We start from the raw sequence: 15,531 nt of genomic DNA, 5'->3' as shown, positions 1-15,531 counted from the left end.
AACCCGAGCAGACAGAGCAATAGAGTACTATTGTCGTCAACACATTTAGCCGCCGCATAGGATATGTCGACAGGCAGCTATTATTTATCCTTTGCATATGATTTTTTTTGTATCGATTTTTGTTAGTGATTACATTGTCCGGTTTAAATTCTAACGCTTTATTTTAGCATGAGTCCAGGAGAACGGTTAACTCGATTTAAGCTGTGTTCTGTATATTCCCATCTGAGTCTGTATTTGATTGTCGTTATATGCTGTGTTGGGTCTTTCGTATCCGATCAGAACGCTGCTGCCGGTAAGTCTGCTTATTTGTTACAATAATCAGTATGTTAATGCATGGAAATGTCATTTTTCTGGATGGCTGATAAATGTTTAATGATCATTTATTTTGAGCTGTGCCTAATGTTAGTTCACTCAGCCCATTTGTGTTTACTGGTGTTTCAAGTCTTATTTAGTCTTAGAATAGGCTATTGTGAATGTTCTTATTCATTCATAACATACGCACGTTTTCTAGTGCAGTCTTATTTTGACAACTTCTCAAAGAATGTACTGATGTCAGTTCTATATATAGTCAACTACAGAACTTCCTGCTACCTGTACAAAGTGCACCTTTTTTACCTCATGATAAGCTGTTGAACATACTATTTATCAAGTGAGTTTTCATCTATACTGAACACTCCCACCAATTCAAAGATTCAAAGATCAGTCAATTGAAATAAATTCATTGGTACCTAATCTAGGGATTTCACATTACTGGGAATACAGATATGCATCTGTTGTTCACAGATACCTTTTAAAAAAGTAGGGTGGCATGGATCAGATAACCAGTCAGTACCTGGTGTAACCACCATATGCCTCATGCAGCGCAACACATCTCCTTCACAAAGAGTTGATCAGGCTGTTGATTGTGGCCTGTGGAATGATGTCCCACTCCTCTTCAATGGCTGTCTGAAGTTGGTGGATATTAACGAGAACTGGAACACGCTGTGGTACACGGCAATCCAGAGCATCCCAAACATGCTCAAAGGGTGACATGTCTGGCGAGTATGCAGGCAATGGAAGAACTGGGACATTTCCACTTCCAGGAAGTGTGTACAGATCCTTCCGACATGGGGCCATGCATTATCATGCTGAAACATGAGGTAATAGTGATGGATGACTGGCACGACACTGAGACTCAGGATCTCATCACGGTATCTCTGTGCATTCAAATTGCCAATAGATAAAATGCAATTGTGTTCCTTGTCCATAGCTTATGCCTGCTCATACAATAACCCCACTGCCACCGCGCTCTGTTCACAACATTGACATCAGCAACTGCTCGCACACACTATGCCATACACGTGGTCTGTGGTTGTGAGGCCGGTTGGACGAACTGACAAATTCTCTAAAATGATGTTGGAGGCAGCTTATGGTAGAGAAATTAACATTACATTCTCTTGCAACAACTCTGGTGGAAGTTCCTGCAGTTAGCATGCCAATTGCACGCTCCTTCAAAACTTGAGACATCTGTGGTGTTGTGTGACAAAACTACACATATTAGAGTGGCTTTTTATTGTCCCCAGCACAAAGTGCACCTGTGTGATGATCATGCTTTTTAATCAGTTTCTTGATATGCCATACCTGTCAGGTGGCTGGATTATCTTGGCAAAGGATAAATGCTCACTAGCAGTGATGTAAACACATTTGTGCACAAAATGTAAGAGAAATAATCTTTTTGTGTGTATTGAACATTTTGGGGAACTTTTATTTCAGCTCATAAAACATGGGACCAAAACTTTACATGCATTTATATTTTTGTTCAGTGTATATTTTTCATAGCTGTCTATTTACCACAACAATCCGAGACTGTACTCAACGAGCTGTATAGAGCCCCACAGTAGAGGTGTCATAATACCCATAAAACCTAGCAGTCAAACAGGTAAATGGTTCCAATTGTTTTTCCAACATTCATTTTTCCCATAGGGAATTTTAGAAACCTTTTAAATAAGTGTTTCGTGTAGGCTTACCCTGGTGTGACGTTTTAATAACCATGTAAATCTCTCTCGGACAAGGTGACTTTCATCAATATATTCGTCTTTATTTACTCTCTGATTCTAAAATGCTAATTAGCATCAAAGTAGACATCATGCAAAACTACAAATCCCTACAAGCTCCTGCATGTCATCTCTAGTTGACTCCTTTGCTAACAGGTATTTTGTCAATTTAAAACTTGCACAAGACAGTTCACAGAATTGTCAATTTAAAGAAATGTTGCCAATTTATTAATTACTAAATTTAGCTAGCATTAGATAGTTAATCCAGAGATTCTTACCTTTGCCTCGTTTCGGCAGTCTCATCCAGATCATCATGGCATTTGAATTTCTTTATGATAGCCACATTAGCAGCTAATTTGCATTTAATTTTGGGGGGGTAAATACAGGCGAATATATTGATAAGTCACCTTGTCCTAGAGAGATTTACACAGTTATCAAAACGTCACATCTACACGAAACAGCCCTTATTTTAAGTGTTTCTAAAATGTGTGGTGAAAAAATGATAGGACCATTTCCTTGTTTGACCGCTAGGTTTTATGGGTATTATGACTTATACTGTGGAACTCTATAGGGCCATAAGCAAACAAGAACATGCTCATCCAGAGGCGGTGCTCCTAGTGTCCTGTGATTTTAATGCAGAAATACTGAAATCTGTTTTAGCTAAAATCTACCAGCATGTCACATATGCAACGCTAGATCAACTTTACTCCACACAGAAATGCATACATAGCTCTCCCTCGCCCTCCTTTGGGCAAATCCTTTGGACACGCTCAATATGGAAGTAGTCCAATGAAGCAGATGCTAAGCTACAAGACCATTCGCGAGTGCAGACTGGAATATGTTCTGGGATTCATCCAATGGCATTGGGGAGTTTACCGCATCAGTCACTGGCTTCATTAATAAGTGCATCAATGACATTGTTCCCACAGTGACCATACGTATATATCCCAACCAGAAGCCATGGATTAAAGGCAACATCCGCACTGAGCTAAAGGCGCTTTCAAGGAGCGGGACACTAATCTGGACGCTTATTAAAAAATCCAGCTAAGCCCTCCGACGAATCATCAAACAGGAAAAGCGTCAATACAGGATTAAGCTCTGACGCTCGTCGGATGTGGCAGGGCTTGCAAACTATCACGGATTACAAAGGGAAACCCAGCCACGAGCTTCCCAGTGACTCAAGCCTACCAGACTAGCTAAATGCATTCTATGCTCGCTTCGAGGCAAGCAACACTGAACCATGAATGAGAGCACTAGCTGTTCTGGACGACTGTGTGATCATGCTCTCTGTAGCCGATGTGAGTAAGAGCTTTAAACAGGTTAGCATTCACAAGGTCACAGAGCCAGACGAATTACCAGGACGCATACTCAGAGTATGCGCTAACCAGCTGGCAAGTGTATTCACTGACATTTTGAACCTTTCCCTGACCCAGTCTGTAATGCCTACATGTTTCAAGCAGACCACCATAATCCCTGTGCCCAAGAATGCCAAGGTAACCTGTTAAATGACTATTGAACCATAGTACTCACATCTGTAGCTATGAAATGCTTTGGCTCACATCAACACCATCATCTTAGATGGACCCACTCCAATTCACATACCACCCCAACAGATCCACAGATTTCACAATCTCTATTGCATTCCACACTGCGTTTTCCAATCTGGAAAAGAGGAACACCTATGTGAGATTACTGTTCATTGAAAACAGCTCAGCATTCAACACCATAGTGCCGCCAAGCTCATCACTAAGCTAAGGACCCTGGGACTGAACACCTCCATCTGCAACTGGATCCTGGACACTCTGATGGGCCGCCCCCAGGGGGTGAGGGTAGGCAACAACACATCTGCCACGCTGACCCTCAACACGGGGGCTCTTCAGGGTTGCGTGCTTAGTCCCCTCCTGTATTCCCTGTTCACACAAGACTGTGTGGCCGCGCACGGCTCCAACACCATCATTAAGTTTGCAGATGACATGACAGTGGTAGGCCTGATCAACAATGACAATTAGACAACCTATAGGGAGGAGGTCAGAGACCTGACAGTGTGGTGCCAGAACAACAACGTGAGCAAAACAAAAGAGCTGATCATGGACAACAGGAAACGTAAGGCCCAGCATGCCCCCATTCACATCAACAGGGTGGTAGTGGAGCAGGTCGAGACCTTCAATATCCTCGGTGTCCATATCACTAAGGATTTATCATGGTCAACACACACCAACACAGCCATGAAAAGGGCACGACAACGCCTTTTCCCCTTCAGGATCTTCCAATTGGCTCATTTATCCCCCTTCCTCTCCCCTATAACTATTCCCCAGGTTGTTGCTGTAAATGAAAATGTGTTCGCAGTCAACTTATCTGGTAAAATTAGGGTTAAAAAATAAATTAAATAAAAAAGGAGGCCAAAAAGATTTGGCATTGGCCTTCAGATCCTCAAAAAGTTCTACAGCTGCGCCATCGAGAGCATGTTGACCGGATGCATCACCGCTTGGTATGGCAACTGCTACAGAGGGTAGTGTGTACAGCCCAGTACATCACTGGGGCCGAGCTTCCTGCCATCCAGGACCTCTATAGCAGACGGTGTCAGAGGAAGGCCCTACAAATTGTAAAAGACACCAGCCACCCAAGTCATAGACTATTCTTTCTGTTACTATACGGCAAGTGGTACCGATGCATCAAGTTTGAAACCAACAGGACCCTAAACAGCTTCTACCCCCAAGCCATAAGACCGCTAAATACTTAGTTAAATAGTTAAAGCTGCATTATGTCATTTTTTGGGGCGACCTGACCAAATTCACATAGAAATCTTAGTTCTAGATCTATCATTTGCATTGAAAGCAAGTCTAAGAAGCGGTTCTATGTGCGCTATCTATGTGATTACCATTCTTAAGTTTATTTTTTTGGTCTTTTACTGCTGGTTCTGTACACCAGTTTCAAACAGCTGAAAACACACTATTTTTGGTTATTGAAAAGATATTTCACATTATATAGATGGTACAATGATTTTCTTGTTTTTTTCACATAAACTGAAATTAAGAGAACTATTAGAATTTTAGCAACTAGGAAATGGCGGAGCAATTTCTGCATATTGCACCTTTTAACCAAAAAGCTACCCGGACTATCGGCATTGCGCCTTTTTTGCATTAACTTTTTGGAGTCATCACATACGCTGCTGCTGCTGCTGTTTATTATCTGTCACTCTATTCCTAGTTTATATGTACATATCTATCTCAATTACCTCGTACCCCTGCACATCCACTTTGTACTGGTGCCCTGTGTTTATAGCCAAGTTATCGTTACTCATTGTGTGTTTATTATTATTATTTGCTTTATTTTTCTATTATTTCTCTATTTTCTTTCTCTCTGCACAGTTGGGAAGGGCCCGCAAGTAAACATTTCACTGTTAGTCTACACCTGTTGTTTTACAAAGCATGTGACAAATAAATATGTATTTAATTTGATTTTGCAATGACTACACAAGCTTGTTTTATTATATTTTAACAGGAGACGTCATATTAAAATCTTCTACTGCCCCCTTTATTGACATTGTTGTAATTCCTGTGTGTAGAGGAGCAGAGCCCTCAGGAGAACAACCACAGAATAGAACACCTAGAGAGCTATGAGATTACATATCCACACTGGTTGCAGCCTGCAAGACACAGGAGGTCCATCCATGGAGAGAAGGTGAGATCTGATCTTATCACTGACATTCCCTACTAACTCAGAGAGACATACATGGTTGTCCTCTAAAATAGCACAACACATTTCACACATTACATGTTAGAGAGATATAATGTTAGAGAGATATAATGTTAGAGAGATATAATGTTAGAGAGATATAATATTAGAGAGATATAATGTTAGAGAGATATAATGTTAGAGAGATATAATATTAGAGAGATATAATGTTAGAGAGATATAATGTTAGAGAGATATAATATTAGAGAGATATAATGTTAGAGAGATATAATGTTAGAGAGATATAATATTAGAGAGATATAATGTTAGAGAGATATAATGTTAGAGAGATATAATATTAGAGAGATATAATGTTAGAGAGATATAATGTTAGAGAGATATAATGTTAGAGAGATATAATGTTAGATATAATGTTAGTGAGATATAATGTTAGATATAATGTTAGAGAGATATAATGTTAGAGAGATATAATGTTAGAGAGATATAATATTAGATATAATGTTAGAGAGATATAATGTTAGAGAGATATAATGTTAGATATAATATTAGAGAGATATAATGTTAGATATAATGTTAGAGAGATATAATGTTAGATATAATGTTAGAGAGATATAATGTTAGATATAATGTTAGAGAGATATAATGTTAGATATAATGTTAGAGAGATATAATGTTAGAGAGATATAATGTTAGATATAATGTTAGATATAATGTTAGAGAGATATAATGTTAGAGAGATATAATATTAGAGAGATATAATGTTAGATATAATGTTAGAGAGATATAATGTTAGAGAGATATAATATTAGAGAGATATAATATTAGAGAGATATAATGTTAGAGAGATATAATATTAGAGAGATATAATGTTAGAGAGATATAATGTTAGAGAGATATAATATTAGAGAGATATAATATTAGAGAGATATAATGTTAGAGAGATATAATGTTAGATATAATGTTAGATATAATGTTAGAGAGATATAATGCTAGAGAGACATAATGTTAGAGAGATATAATATTAGATATAATGTTAGAGAGATATAATGTTAGATATAATGTTAGAGAGATATAATGTTAGAGAGATATAATGTTAGAGAGATATAATGTTAGAAAGATATAATGTTAGAGAGATATAATGTTAGATATAATGTTAGAGAGATATAATGTTAGAGAGATATAATGTTAGAGAGATATAATGTTAGATATAATGTTAGAGAGATATAATGTTAGAGAGATATAATGTTAGATATAATGTTAGATATAATGTTAGAGAGATATAATGCTAGAGAGATATAATGTTAGATATAATGTTAGAGAGATATAATGCTAGAGAGACATAATGTTAGAGAGATATAATATTAGATATAATGTTAGAGAGATATAATGTTAGAGAGATATAATGTTAGAGAGATATAATGTTAGAGAGATATAATGTTAGAGAGATATAATGTTAGAGAGATATAATGCTAGACAGATATAATGCTAGAGAGATATAATGTTAGAGAGATATAATGTTAGAGAGATATAATATTAGAGAGATATAATGTTAGAGAGATATAAAGCTAGATATAATGTTAGATATAATGTTAGAGAGATATAATGTTAGAGAGATATAATATTAGAGAGATATAATGTTAGAGAGATATAATGTTAGAGAGATATAATATTAGAGAGATATAATGTTAGAGAGATATAATGTTAGAGAGATATAATATTAGAGAGATATAATGTTAGAGAGATATAATGTTAGAGAGATATAATGTTAGAGAGATATAATGTTAGATATAATGTTAGAGAGATATAATGTTAGATATAATGTTAGAGAGATATAATGTTAGAGAGATATAATGTTAGAGAGATATAATATTAGATATAATGTTAGAGATATATAATGTTAGAGAGATATAATGTTAGATATAATATTAGAGAGATATAATGTTAGATATAATGTTAGAGAGATATAATGTTAGATATAATGTTAGAGAGATATAACGTTAGATATAATGTTAGAGAGATATAATGTTAGATATAATGTTAGAGAGATATAATGTTAGAGAGATATAATGTTAGATATAATGTTAGATATAATGTTAGAGAGATATAATGTTAGAGAGATATAATATTAGAGAGATATAATGTTAGATATAATGTTAGAGAGATATAATGTTAGAGAGAAATAATATTAGAGAGATATAATATTAGAGAGATATAATGTTAGAGAGATATAATATTAGAGAGATATAATATTAGAGAGATATAATGTTAGAGAGATATAATGTTAGAGAGATATAATATTAGAGAGATATAATATTAGAGAGATATAATGTTAGAGAGATATAATGTTAGATATAATGTTAGATATAATGTTAGAGAGATATAATGCTAGAGAGACATAATGTTAGAGAGATATAATATTAGATATAATGTTAGAGAGATATAATGTTAGATATAAAGTTAGAGAGATATAATGTTAGAGAGATATAATGTTAGAGAGATATAATGTTAGAAAGATATAATGTTAGAGAGATATAACGTTAGATATAATGTTAGAGAGATATAATGTTAGAGAGATATAATGTTAGAGAGATATAATGTTAGATATAATGTTAGAGAGATATAATGTTAGAGAGATATAATGTTAGATATAATGTTAGATATAATGTTAGAGAGATATAATGCTAGAGAGATATAATGTTAGATATAATGTTAGAGAGATATAATGCTAGAGAGACATAATGTTAGAGAGATATAATATTAGATATAATGTTAGAGAGATATAATATTAGATATAATGTTAGAGAGATATAATGTTAGAGAGATATAATGTTAGAGAGATATAATGTTAGAGAGATATAATGTTAGAGAGATATAATGCTAGACAGATATAATGCTAGAGAGATATAATGTTAGAGAGATATAATGTTAGAGAGATATAATATTAGAGAGATATAATGTTAGAGAGATATAAAGCTAGATATAATGTTAGATATAATGTTAGAGAGATATAATGTTAGAGAGATATAATGTTAGAGAGATATAATGTTAGATATAATGTTAGATATAATGCTAGATATAATGTTAGAGAGATATAATGTTAGAGAGATATAATATTAGAGAGATATAATGTTAGAGAGATATAATGTTAGAGAGATTTAATATTAGAGAGATATAATGTTAGAGAGATATAATGTTAGAGAGATATAATATTAGAGAGATATAATATTAGAGAGATATAATGTTAGAGAGATATAATATTAGAGAGATATAATGTTAGAGAGATATAATGTTAGATATAATGTTAGAGAGATATAATATTAGAGAGATATAATATTAGAGAGATATAATGTTAGAGAGATATAATATTAGAGAGATATAATGTTAGATATAATGTTAGATATAATGTTAGAGAGATATAATGTTAGAGAGATATAATGTTAGAGAGATATAATGTTAGATATAATGTTAGATATAATGTTAGAGAGAGATAATATTAGATATAATGTTAGAGAGATATAATGTTAGAGAGATATAATGCTAGATATAATGTTAGATATAATGTTAGTGAGATATAATGTTAGAGAGATATAATGTTAGAGAGATATAATGCTAGAGAGATATAATGTTAGATATAATGTTAGATATAATGCTAGAGAGATATAATGTTAGAGAGATATAATGTTAGAGAGATATAATGTTAGAGAGATATAATGTTAGAGAGATATAAAGCTAGATATAATGTTAGAGAGATATAATGTTAGAGAGATACAATATTAGAGAGATATAATGTTAGAGAGATATAAAGCTAGAGAGATATAATGTTAGAGAGATATAATGCTAGAGAGATATAATGCTAGAGAGATATAATGTTAGAGAGATATAATGTTAGAGAGATATAATGTTAGAGAGATATAAAGCTAGATATAATGTTAGAGAGATATAATGTTAGAGAGATATAATGTTAGAGAGATATAAAGCTAGATATAATGTTAGAGAGATATAATGTTAGAGAGATATAATGTTAGATATAATGTTAGATATAATGTTAGAGAGATATAATGTTAGAGAGATATAATGTTAGATATAATGTTAGAGAGATATAATATTAGAGAGATATAATGTTAGAGAGATATAATGCTAGAGAGATATAATGTTAGAGAGATATAATGTTAGATATAATGTTAGATATAATGTTAGAGAGATATAATGTTAGAGAGATATAATGTTAGAGAGATATAATATTAGAGAGATATAATGTTAGGTATAATGTTAGAGAGATATAATGTTAGAGAGATATAATGTTAGATATAATATTAGAGAGATATAATGTTAGATATAATGTTAGATATAATATTAGAGAGATATAATGTTAGAGAGATATAATGTTAGAGATATAATGTTAGAGAGATATAATGTTAGAGAGATATAATGTTAGAGAGATATAATATTAGAGAGATATAATGTTAGATATAATGTTAGAGAGATATAATGCTAGATATAATGTTAGATATAGTGTTAGAGAGATATAATGTTAGAGATATATAATGTTAGAGAGATATAATGTTAGAGAGATATAATATTGGAGAGATATAATGTTAGATATAATGTTAGAGAGATATAATGTTAGAGAGATATAATGTTAGAGATATAATGTTAGAGAGATATAATGTTAGAGAGATATAATGTTAGAGAGATATAATATTAGAGAGATATAATGTTAGATATAATGTTAGAGAGATATAATGCTAGATATAATGTTAGATATAGTGTTAGAGAGATATAATGTTAGAGATATATAATGTTAGAGAGATATAATGTTAGAGAGATATAATATTGGAGAGATATAATGTTAGATATAATGTTAGAGAGATATAATGCTAGATATAATGTTAGATATAATGTTAGAGAGATATAATGTTAGAGAGATATAATGTTAGAGAGATATAATGTTAGATATAATGTTAGAGAGATATAATGCTAGATATAATGCTAGATATAATGTTAGATATAATGTTAGAGAGATATAATATTAGAGAGATATAATGTTAGAGAGATATAATGTTAGAGAGATATAATATTAGAGAGATATAATGCTAGATATAATGCTAGATATAATGTTAGATATAATGTTAGATATAATGTTAGAGAGATATAATATTAGAGAGATATAATGCTAGATATAATGCTAGATATAATGTTAGATATAATGTTAGAGAGATATAATGTTAGATATAATGTTAGAGAGATATAATGCTAGATATAATTAAGCAATAAGGCCAGAGGGGGTGTGGTATATGGCGAACATACCACAACTAAGGGCTGTTCTTGTGCTCAACGCATCGCAGAGTGCCTGGATACAGCCCTTAGCCGTGGTATATTGGCCATATACCATAAACCCTGAAGTGGATTTTTGCTATTATAAACTGGTTACCAATGTAATTAGAGCAGTAAAAATACATGTTTTATCATACCCATGGTATATGGTCAGATATACCACGGCTGGCAGCCAATCAGGATTCAGGGCTCGAACCACCCAGTTTATAATGTTAGATATAATGCTAGTGAGATATTATTCTATTTCTCTGTTTTTTTCCCCAGCAGCATCCGTCTGAGGCAGAGGTCCTCATCACAGCTGAGGGAGAGGAGATGACCCTCCGTCTGCACAGGAATGAGTAAGAACCTTACTGTACTTTACCATATCATACTGTATTATACCACAACATACTGTACTATACTATAACGTACTATACTATACCATAACATAATGTAATATACCATAACATAATGTAATATAGCATAACGTACTATACTACTCAATAACACACTGTACTATACTATACCATAACATACTGTACTACACAATAACATAATGTAATATACCCTAACGTACTATACTCTACTATACCATAACATAATGTAATATACCATAACATACTGTACTACACAATAACATACTGTATTATACCATAACATACTGTACTACACAATAACATAATGTAATATACCATAACATACTGTACTACACAATAACATACTGTATTATACCATAACATACTGTAATATACCATAACATAATGTAATATAGCATAACGTACTATACTATACCATAACATACTGTACTACACAATAACATACTATATTATACCATAACATACTGTACTACACAATAACATAATGTAATATACCATAACGTATTGTACTACACAATAACATACTATATTATACCATAACATACTGTACTACACAATAACATACTATATTATACCATAACATACTGTACTACACAATAACATACTGTACTATACCATAACATACTGTACTACTCAATAACACACTGTACTATACCATAATGTACTGTACTACTCAATAACACACTGTACTATACAATAACACACTGTACTATACCATAATGTACTGTACTATACCATAATGTACCATACTACACAATGACATACTGTACTATACCATAGCATACTGCACTATACCATAACGTACTGTACTATACTATACAAAGTCATACATTGATAGTGACAGAGGGAATGCTTTGTTAGGAAGCACAGTAGCACACACACACACACACACACACACACACACACACACACACACACACACAGTCTCAGACCTCATCATTCAGGTTTTTCCCATATGTTTGAGTTTAGTTAGACAGATGTCAAAGTGAACATGTGTTTTGCATAAGGATGGAGGGAAGAGAGGATGGAGGGAGGGAGAGGGGGATGGAGTAGAGAAACATAGAGGGATGTCACCTAAAACCTAAACACACGAGGGGAAACAGGAAGTGACTATCTTGTCCTTCTGTTCGACTTCCTATCAGTTGAAGGTAGTGATGGACAGATGAATCCTGGTGATCAGAGGAAAGGACATAGAGGAAGGATGTGTGTGTGTCAACATTGATGCTGTAACGGCTAACGACACATTGACCCGTGTCACAATGTCTCAGCTCATCTGGCTAACAACACAATGACTCTGAGTCCCTTTGGCCGCAGGGGGAGGGTTTACATTGACTTCCAGGGAACAGCAGACTTCCACCTTTAGGATAGGAATATCACGCATGGGATGGAATGCATTTCCATTAACAAACATAATGGAAAGACAACCGTTGTGACAGTGTACTACAGTGACAAAATCTGTGAAAATAAGGGGTTAAACCTGTCCTCAGTGTTGGATAAAGTTATGGTGGTGACTGATGACACACACACACAGAGAGCGTGACTCTGCTGTGTCTGACTGACCCTCCCCTTAGAGAGAGAACCCCACCAGGTGGTCACATTACAGCTGGGGGAGTGATTAACACGTGTGTGTGTGTGTGTGTGTGTGTGTGTGTGTGTGTGCGTGCGTGCGTGCGTGTGTGCGTGCGTGCGTGTGTGCGTGTGTGTGTGTGTGTGTCTTTATGATTAGCAGACATTCTTTGAAATTAGATGAGAGCTACTATTTTACTGAGGTTGTGCTTTAGTAATCTGACTGCTCAACATCCTCAGAGGAATTTGAAAAACAAAGAAACTAAAACTGTACAAGATTACTAGAACGTTTCAGTCAGTTGAATGTCACTGTAAACTCACTGGTTGAGTTAGTGGGAGGAAAGTGTGTTCCATTCAGCATTTCTCCACAGTAAGGTGTTACGGTGATGCAGCAAAGATGTGTTGGTTTGAAGACTGCAATTATTGTTCTTTTTTTAATTCACTGTTCGGTGGTTACCATTGTATATGTCATTATTTCAGTATAGTGCCTAGGCACGTATGGTACTCACATGTCAGGTTAAACATTTAAGCAGACGCTCCTATCCAGAGTAACGTTCAATATGTGTACTCAAACCAAGAGGATAGACTAACAACACGATAAGAGCTTTGACAGTACAACCCAACTCCGATACAGGACTAAGTAATCAACATTGTACTAGAATAAGACTGGAGATCTGTAGTTTTATCATAGCTGTATGAAATCCATATCGTCTTATTGTCCTATTATTGATCCACAGCGTTGCAAAATGAATGTGCTGTGTTTGACAGTGCTTGGATTATTATCTGGAGCTATGATGTGAATACTGCATGAGACATAGTAACATGAAGCTACACCAAGATAATGCTACTTTAGTTGGTCCGTATTCTAATTTCTCTCTCATTGATCCAGATTTCTCTCCAGTGTTTCTGCTGACTCCAGCCCACATAGTTCATCTCATTCTGATTCTCTCCCTCAATTCAATTCAAATGGCTTTATTGGCATGGGAAACGCATGTTTACATTGTCAAAGCAAATGGAAGAGACAATGAACAAAATGGAATGAAACATTAGTAAACATTACACTCACAAAAGTTTTAAAAGAATATAGATATTTAAAATGTTCAATTATTGGCTATGTACAGTGTTGTAACAATGTGCAATTAGTTAAAGTACAAAAGGGAAAATAAATAAACATAAATATAGGTTCTGTTTACAATGTTGTTTGTTCTTCACTGGTTGCCCTTTTCTTATGGTAACAGGTCACACATCTTACTGCTGTGATGGAACACTGTGGTATTTCACCTAACAGATATGGGAGTTTATCAAAATCGGGTTTGTTTTCGAATTCTTTGTGGATCTGTGTAATCCGAGGGAAATATGAGTCTCTAATATGGTCATACATTTGGCAGGAGGTTAGGAAGTGCCGCTCAGTTTCCACCTCATTTTGTGGGCAGTGTGCACATAGCCTGTCTTCTCTTGAGAGCCAGGTCTGCCTACGGCAGCCTCTTTCAATAGCAAAGCTATGCTCACTGAGCCTGTACATAGTCAAAGCTTTCCTTAATTGTGGGTCAGTCAGTGGCCAGGTATTCTGCCACGGTGTACTCTCTGTTTAGGGACAAATAACATTCTAGTTTGCTCTGTTGTTTGGTTGATTCTTTTTTTGTGTCACTAAATATTTTAGCTTTCTCCTAATTTGGTTGGGTGTAATTGTGTTGCTGTCCTGGGGCTCTGTGAGGTCTGTTTGTACAAAGATCCCCAGACCCAGCTGGCTGAGGGGACTCTTCTCCAAGCTAAACTCTCTGTTAGTGAGGGCTTTGTGATGGAATTTGTGGGCATCGCTTCTCTCTCGCTCGCTCACTCGCTCTCTCTCAGTTCAATTCAATTAAATTCAAGGGGCTTTATTGTCATGGGAAACATATGTTCACATTGCCAACGCAAGTGAAAAAGATAATAAACAAAAGTTAAATAAACAATCAAAAATGAACAGTAAACGTTACACTCACAGAAGTTCCAAAAGAATAAAGACATTCCAAATGTCATATTATGTCTATGTAGTGTTGTAACAATGTTCAAATAGTTAAAGTACAAAAGGGAAAATAAATTAGCACTCTCTCTTGTTTTCTTTCGCTCTCTCATCCTCTCCTCTCCACTCTCTGTGGGTCAGTGTGAGGGAGAAGGCGTTTTATGCTAATCAGGTTCTCTGATCAATGGCTGAGTCTGGAGAGTAGCCAGAGAACGCCCCAGTCTTATATCCCAGAACAATACCCCTGGCTCAATCCCAGCTCCAGTCCAAACCCGCTACCCCAGCCTTTTATCCTGGCTTAGCCCCTACCCCAGTCCTCTACCCCAGTCATCTTTAACCCAGTCGTCTACCTCAGTCATCTTTAGCCCAGTCCTCTACCCCAGTCATCTTTACCCCAGTCCTCTTTACCTCAGTCCTCTTTACCTCAGTCCTCTACCCCATTCCATTTCATCCAAGTCCTCTACCCAGGTCCTAATTACCCCAGTCATCTTTACACCAGTCTACTAACCCAGTCCTCTTTACTCCAGTCCACTACCTCAGTCCT

At 34.8% G+C, this 15,531-nt stretch overlaps 1 protein-coding gene across 2 annotated transcripts in view; it reads left to right on the top strand.

Moving 5' to 3' along the window:
* LOC115168177 (disintegrin and metalloproteinase domain-containing protein 19) overlaps positions 1-15,531 on the top strand; it is a 51,382-nt gene continuing 35,851 nt past the window's right edge. Inside the window, exons 1-3 of one of the 2 annotated variants that reach the window (XM_029723212.1) lie at positions 1-292; positions 5,599-5,714; positions 11,331-11,401. In XM_029723212.1, coding sequence (XP_029579072.1) covers positions 169-292; positions 5,599-5,714; positions 11,331-11,401 — 311 coding nt within the window. In that variant the 5' untranslated portion in view covers positions 1-168. Of the gene's footprint in view, positions 293-5,598; positions 5,715-11,327; positions 11,402-15,531 lie in introns of both variants that reach the window. The other variant, XM_029723203.1, reaches the window with a different exon arrangement.

Source organism: Salmo trutta, chromosome 3, assembly GCF_901001165.1.
Source record: "Salmo trutta chromosome 3, fSalTru1.1, whole genome shotgun sequence".
NCBI classification, from domain to species: Eukaryota; Metazoa; Chordata; class Actinopteri; order Salmoniformes; family Salmonidae; genus Salmo; species Salmo trutta.
The sequence above is the reverse complement of the archived record's forward strand: the minus strand, read 5'-3'. Positions and strand labels throughout refer to the sequence as shown.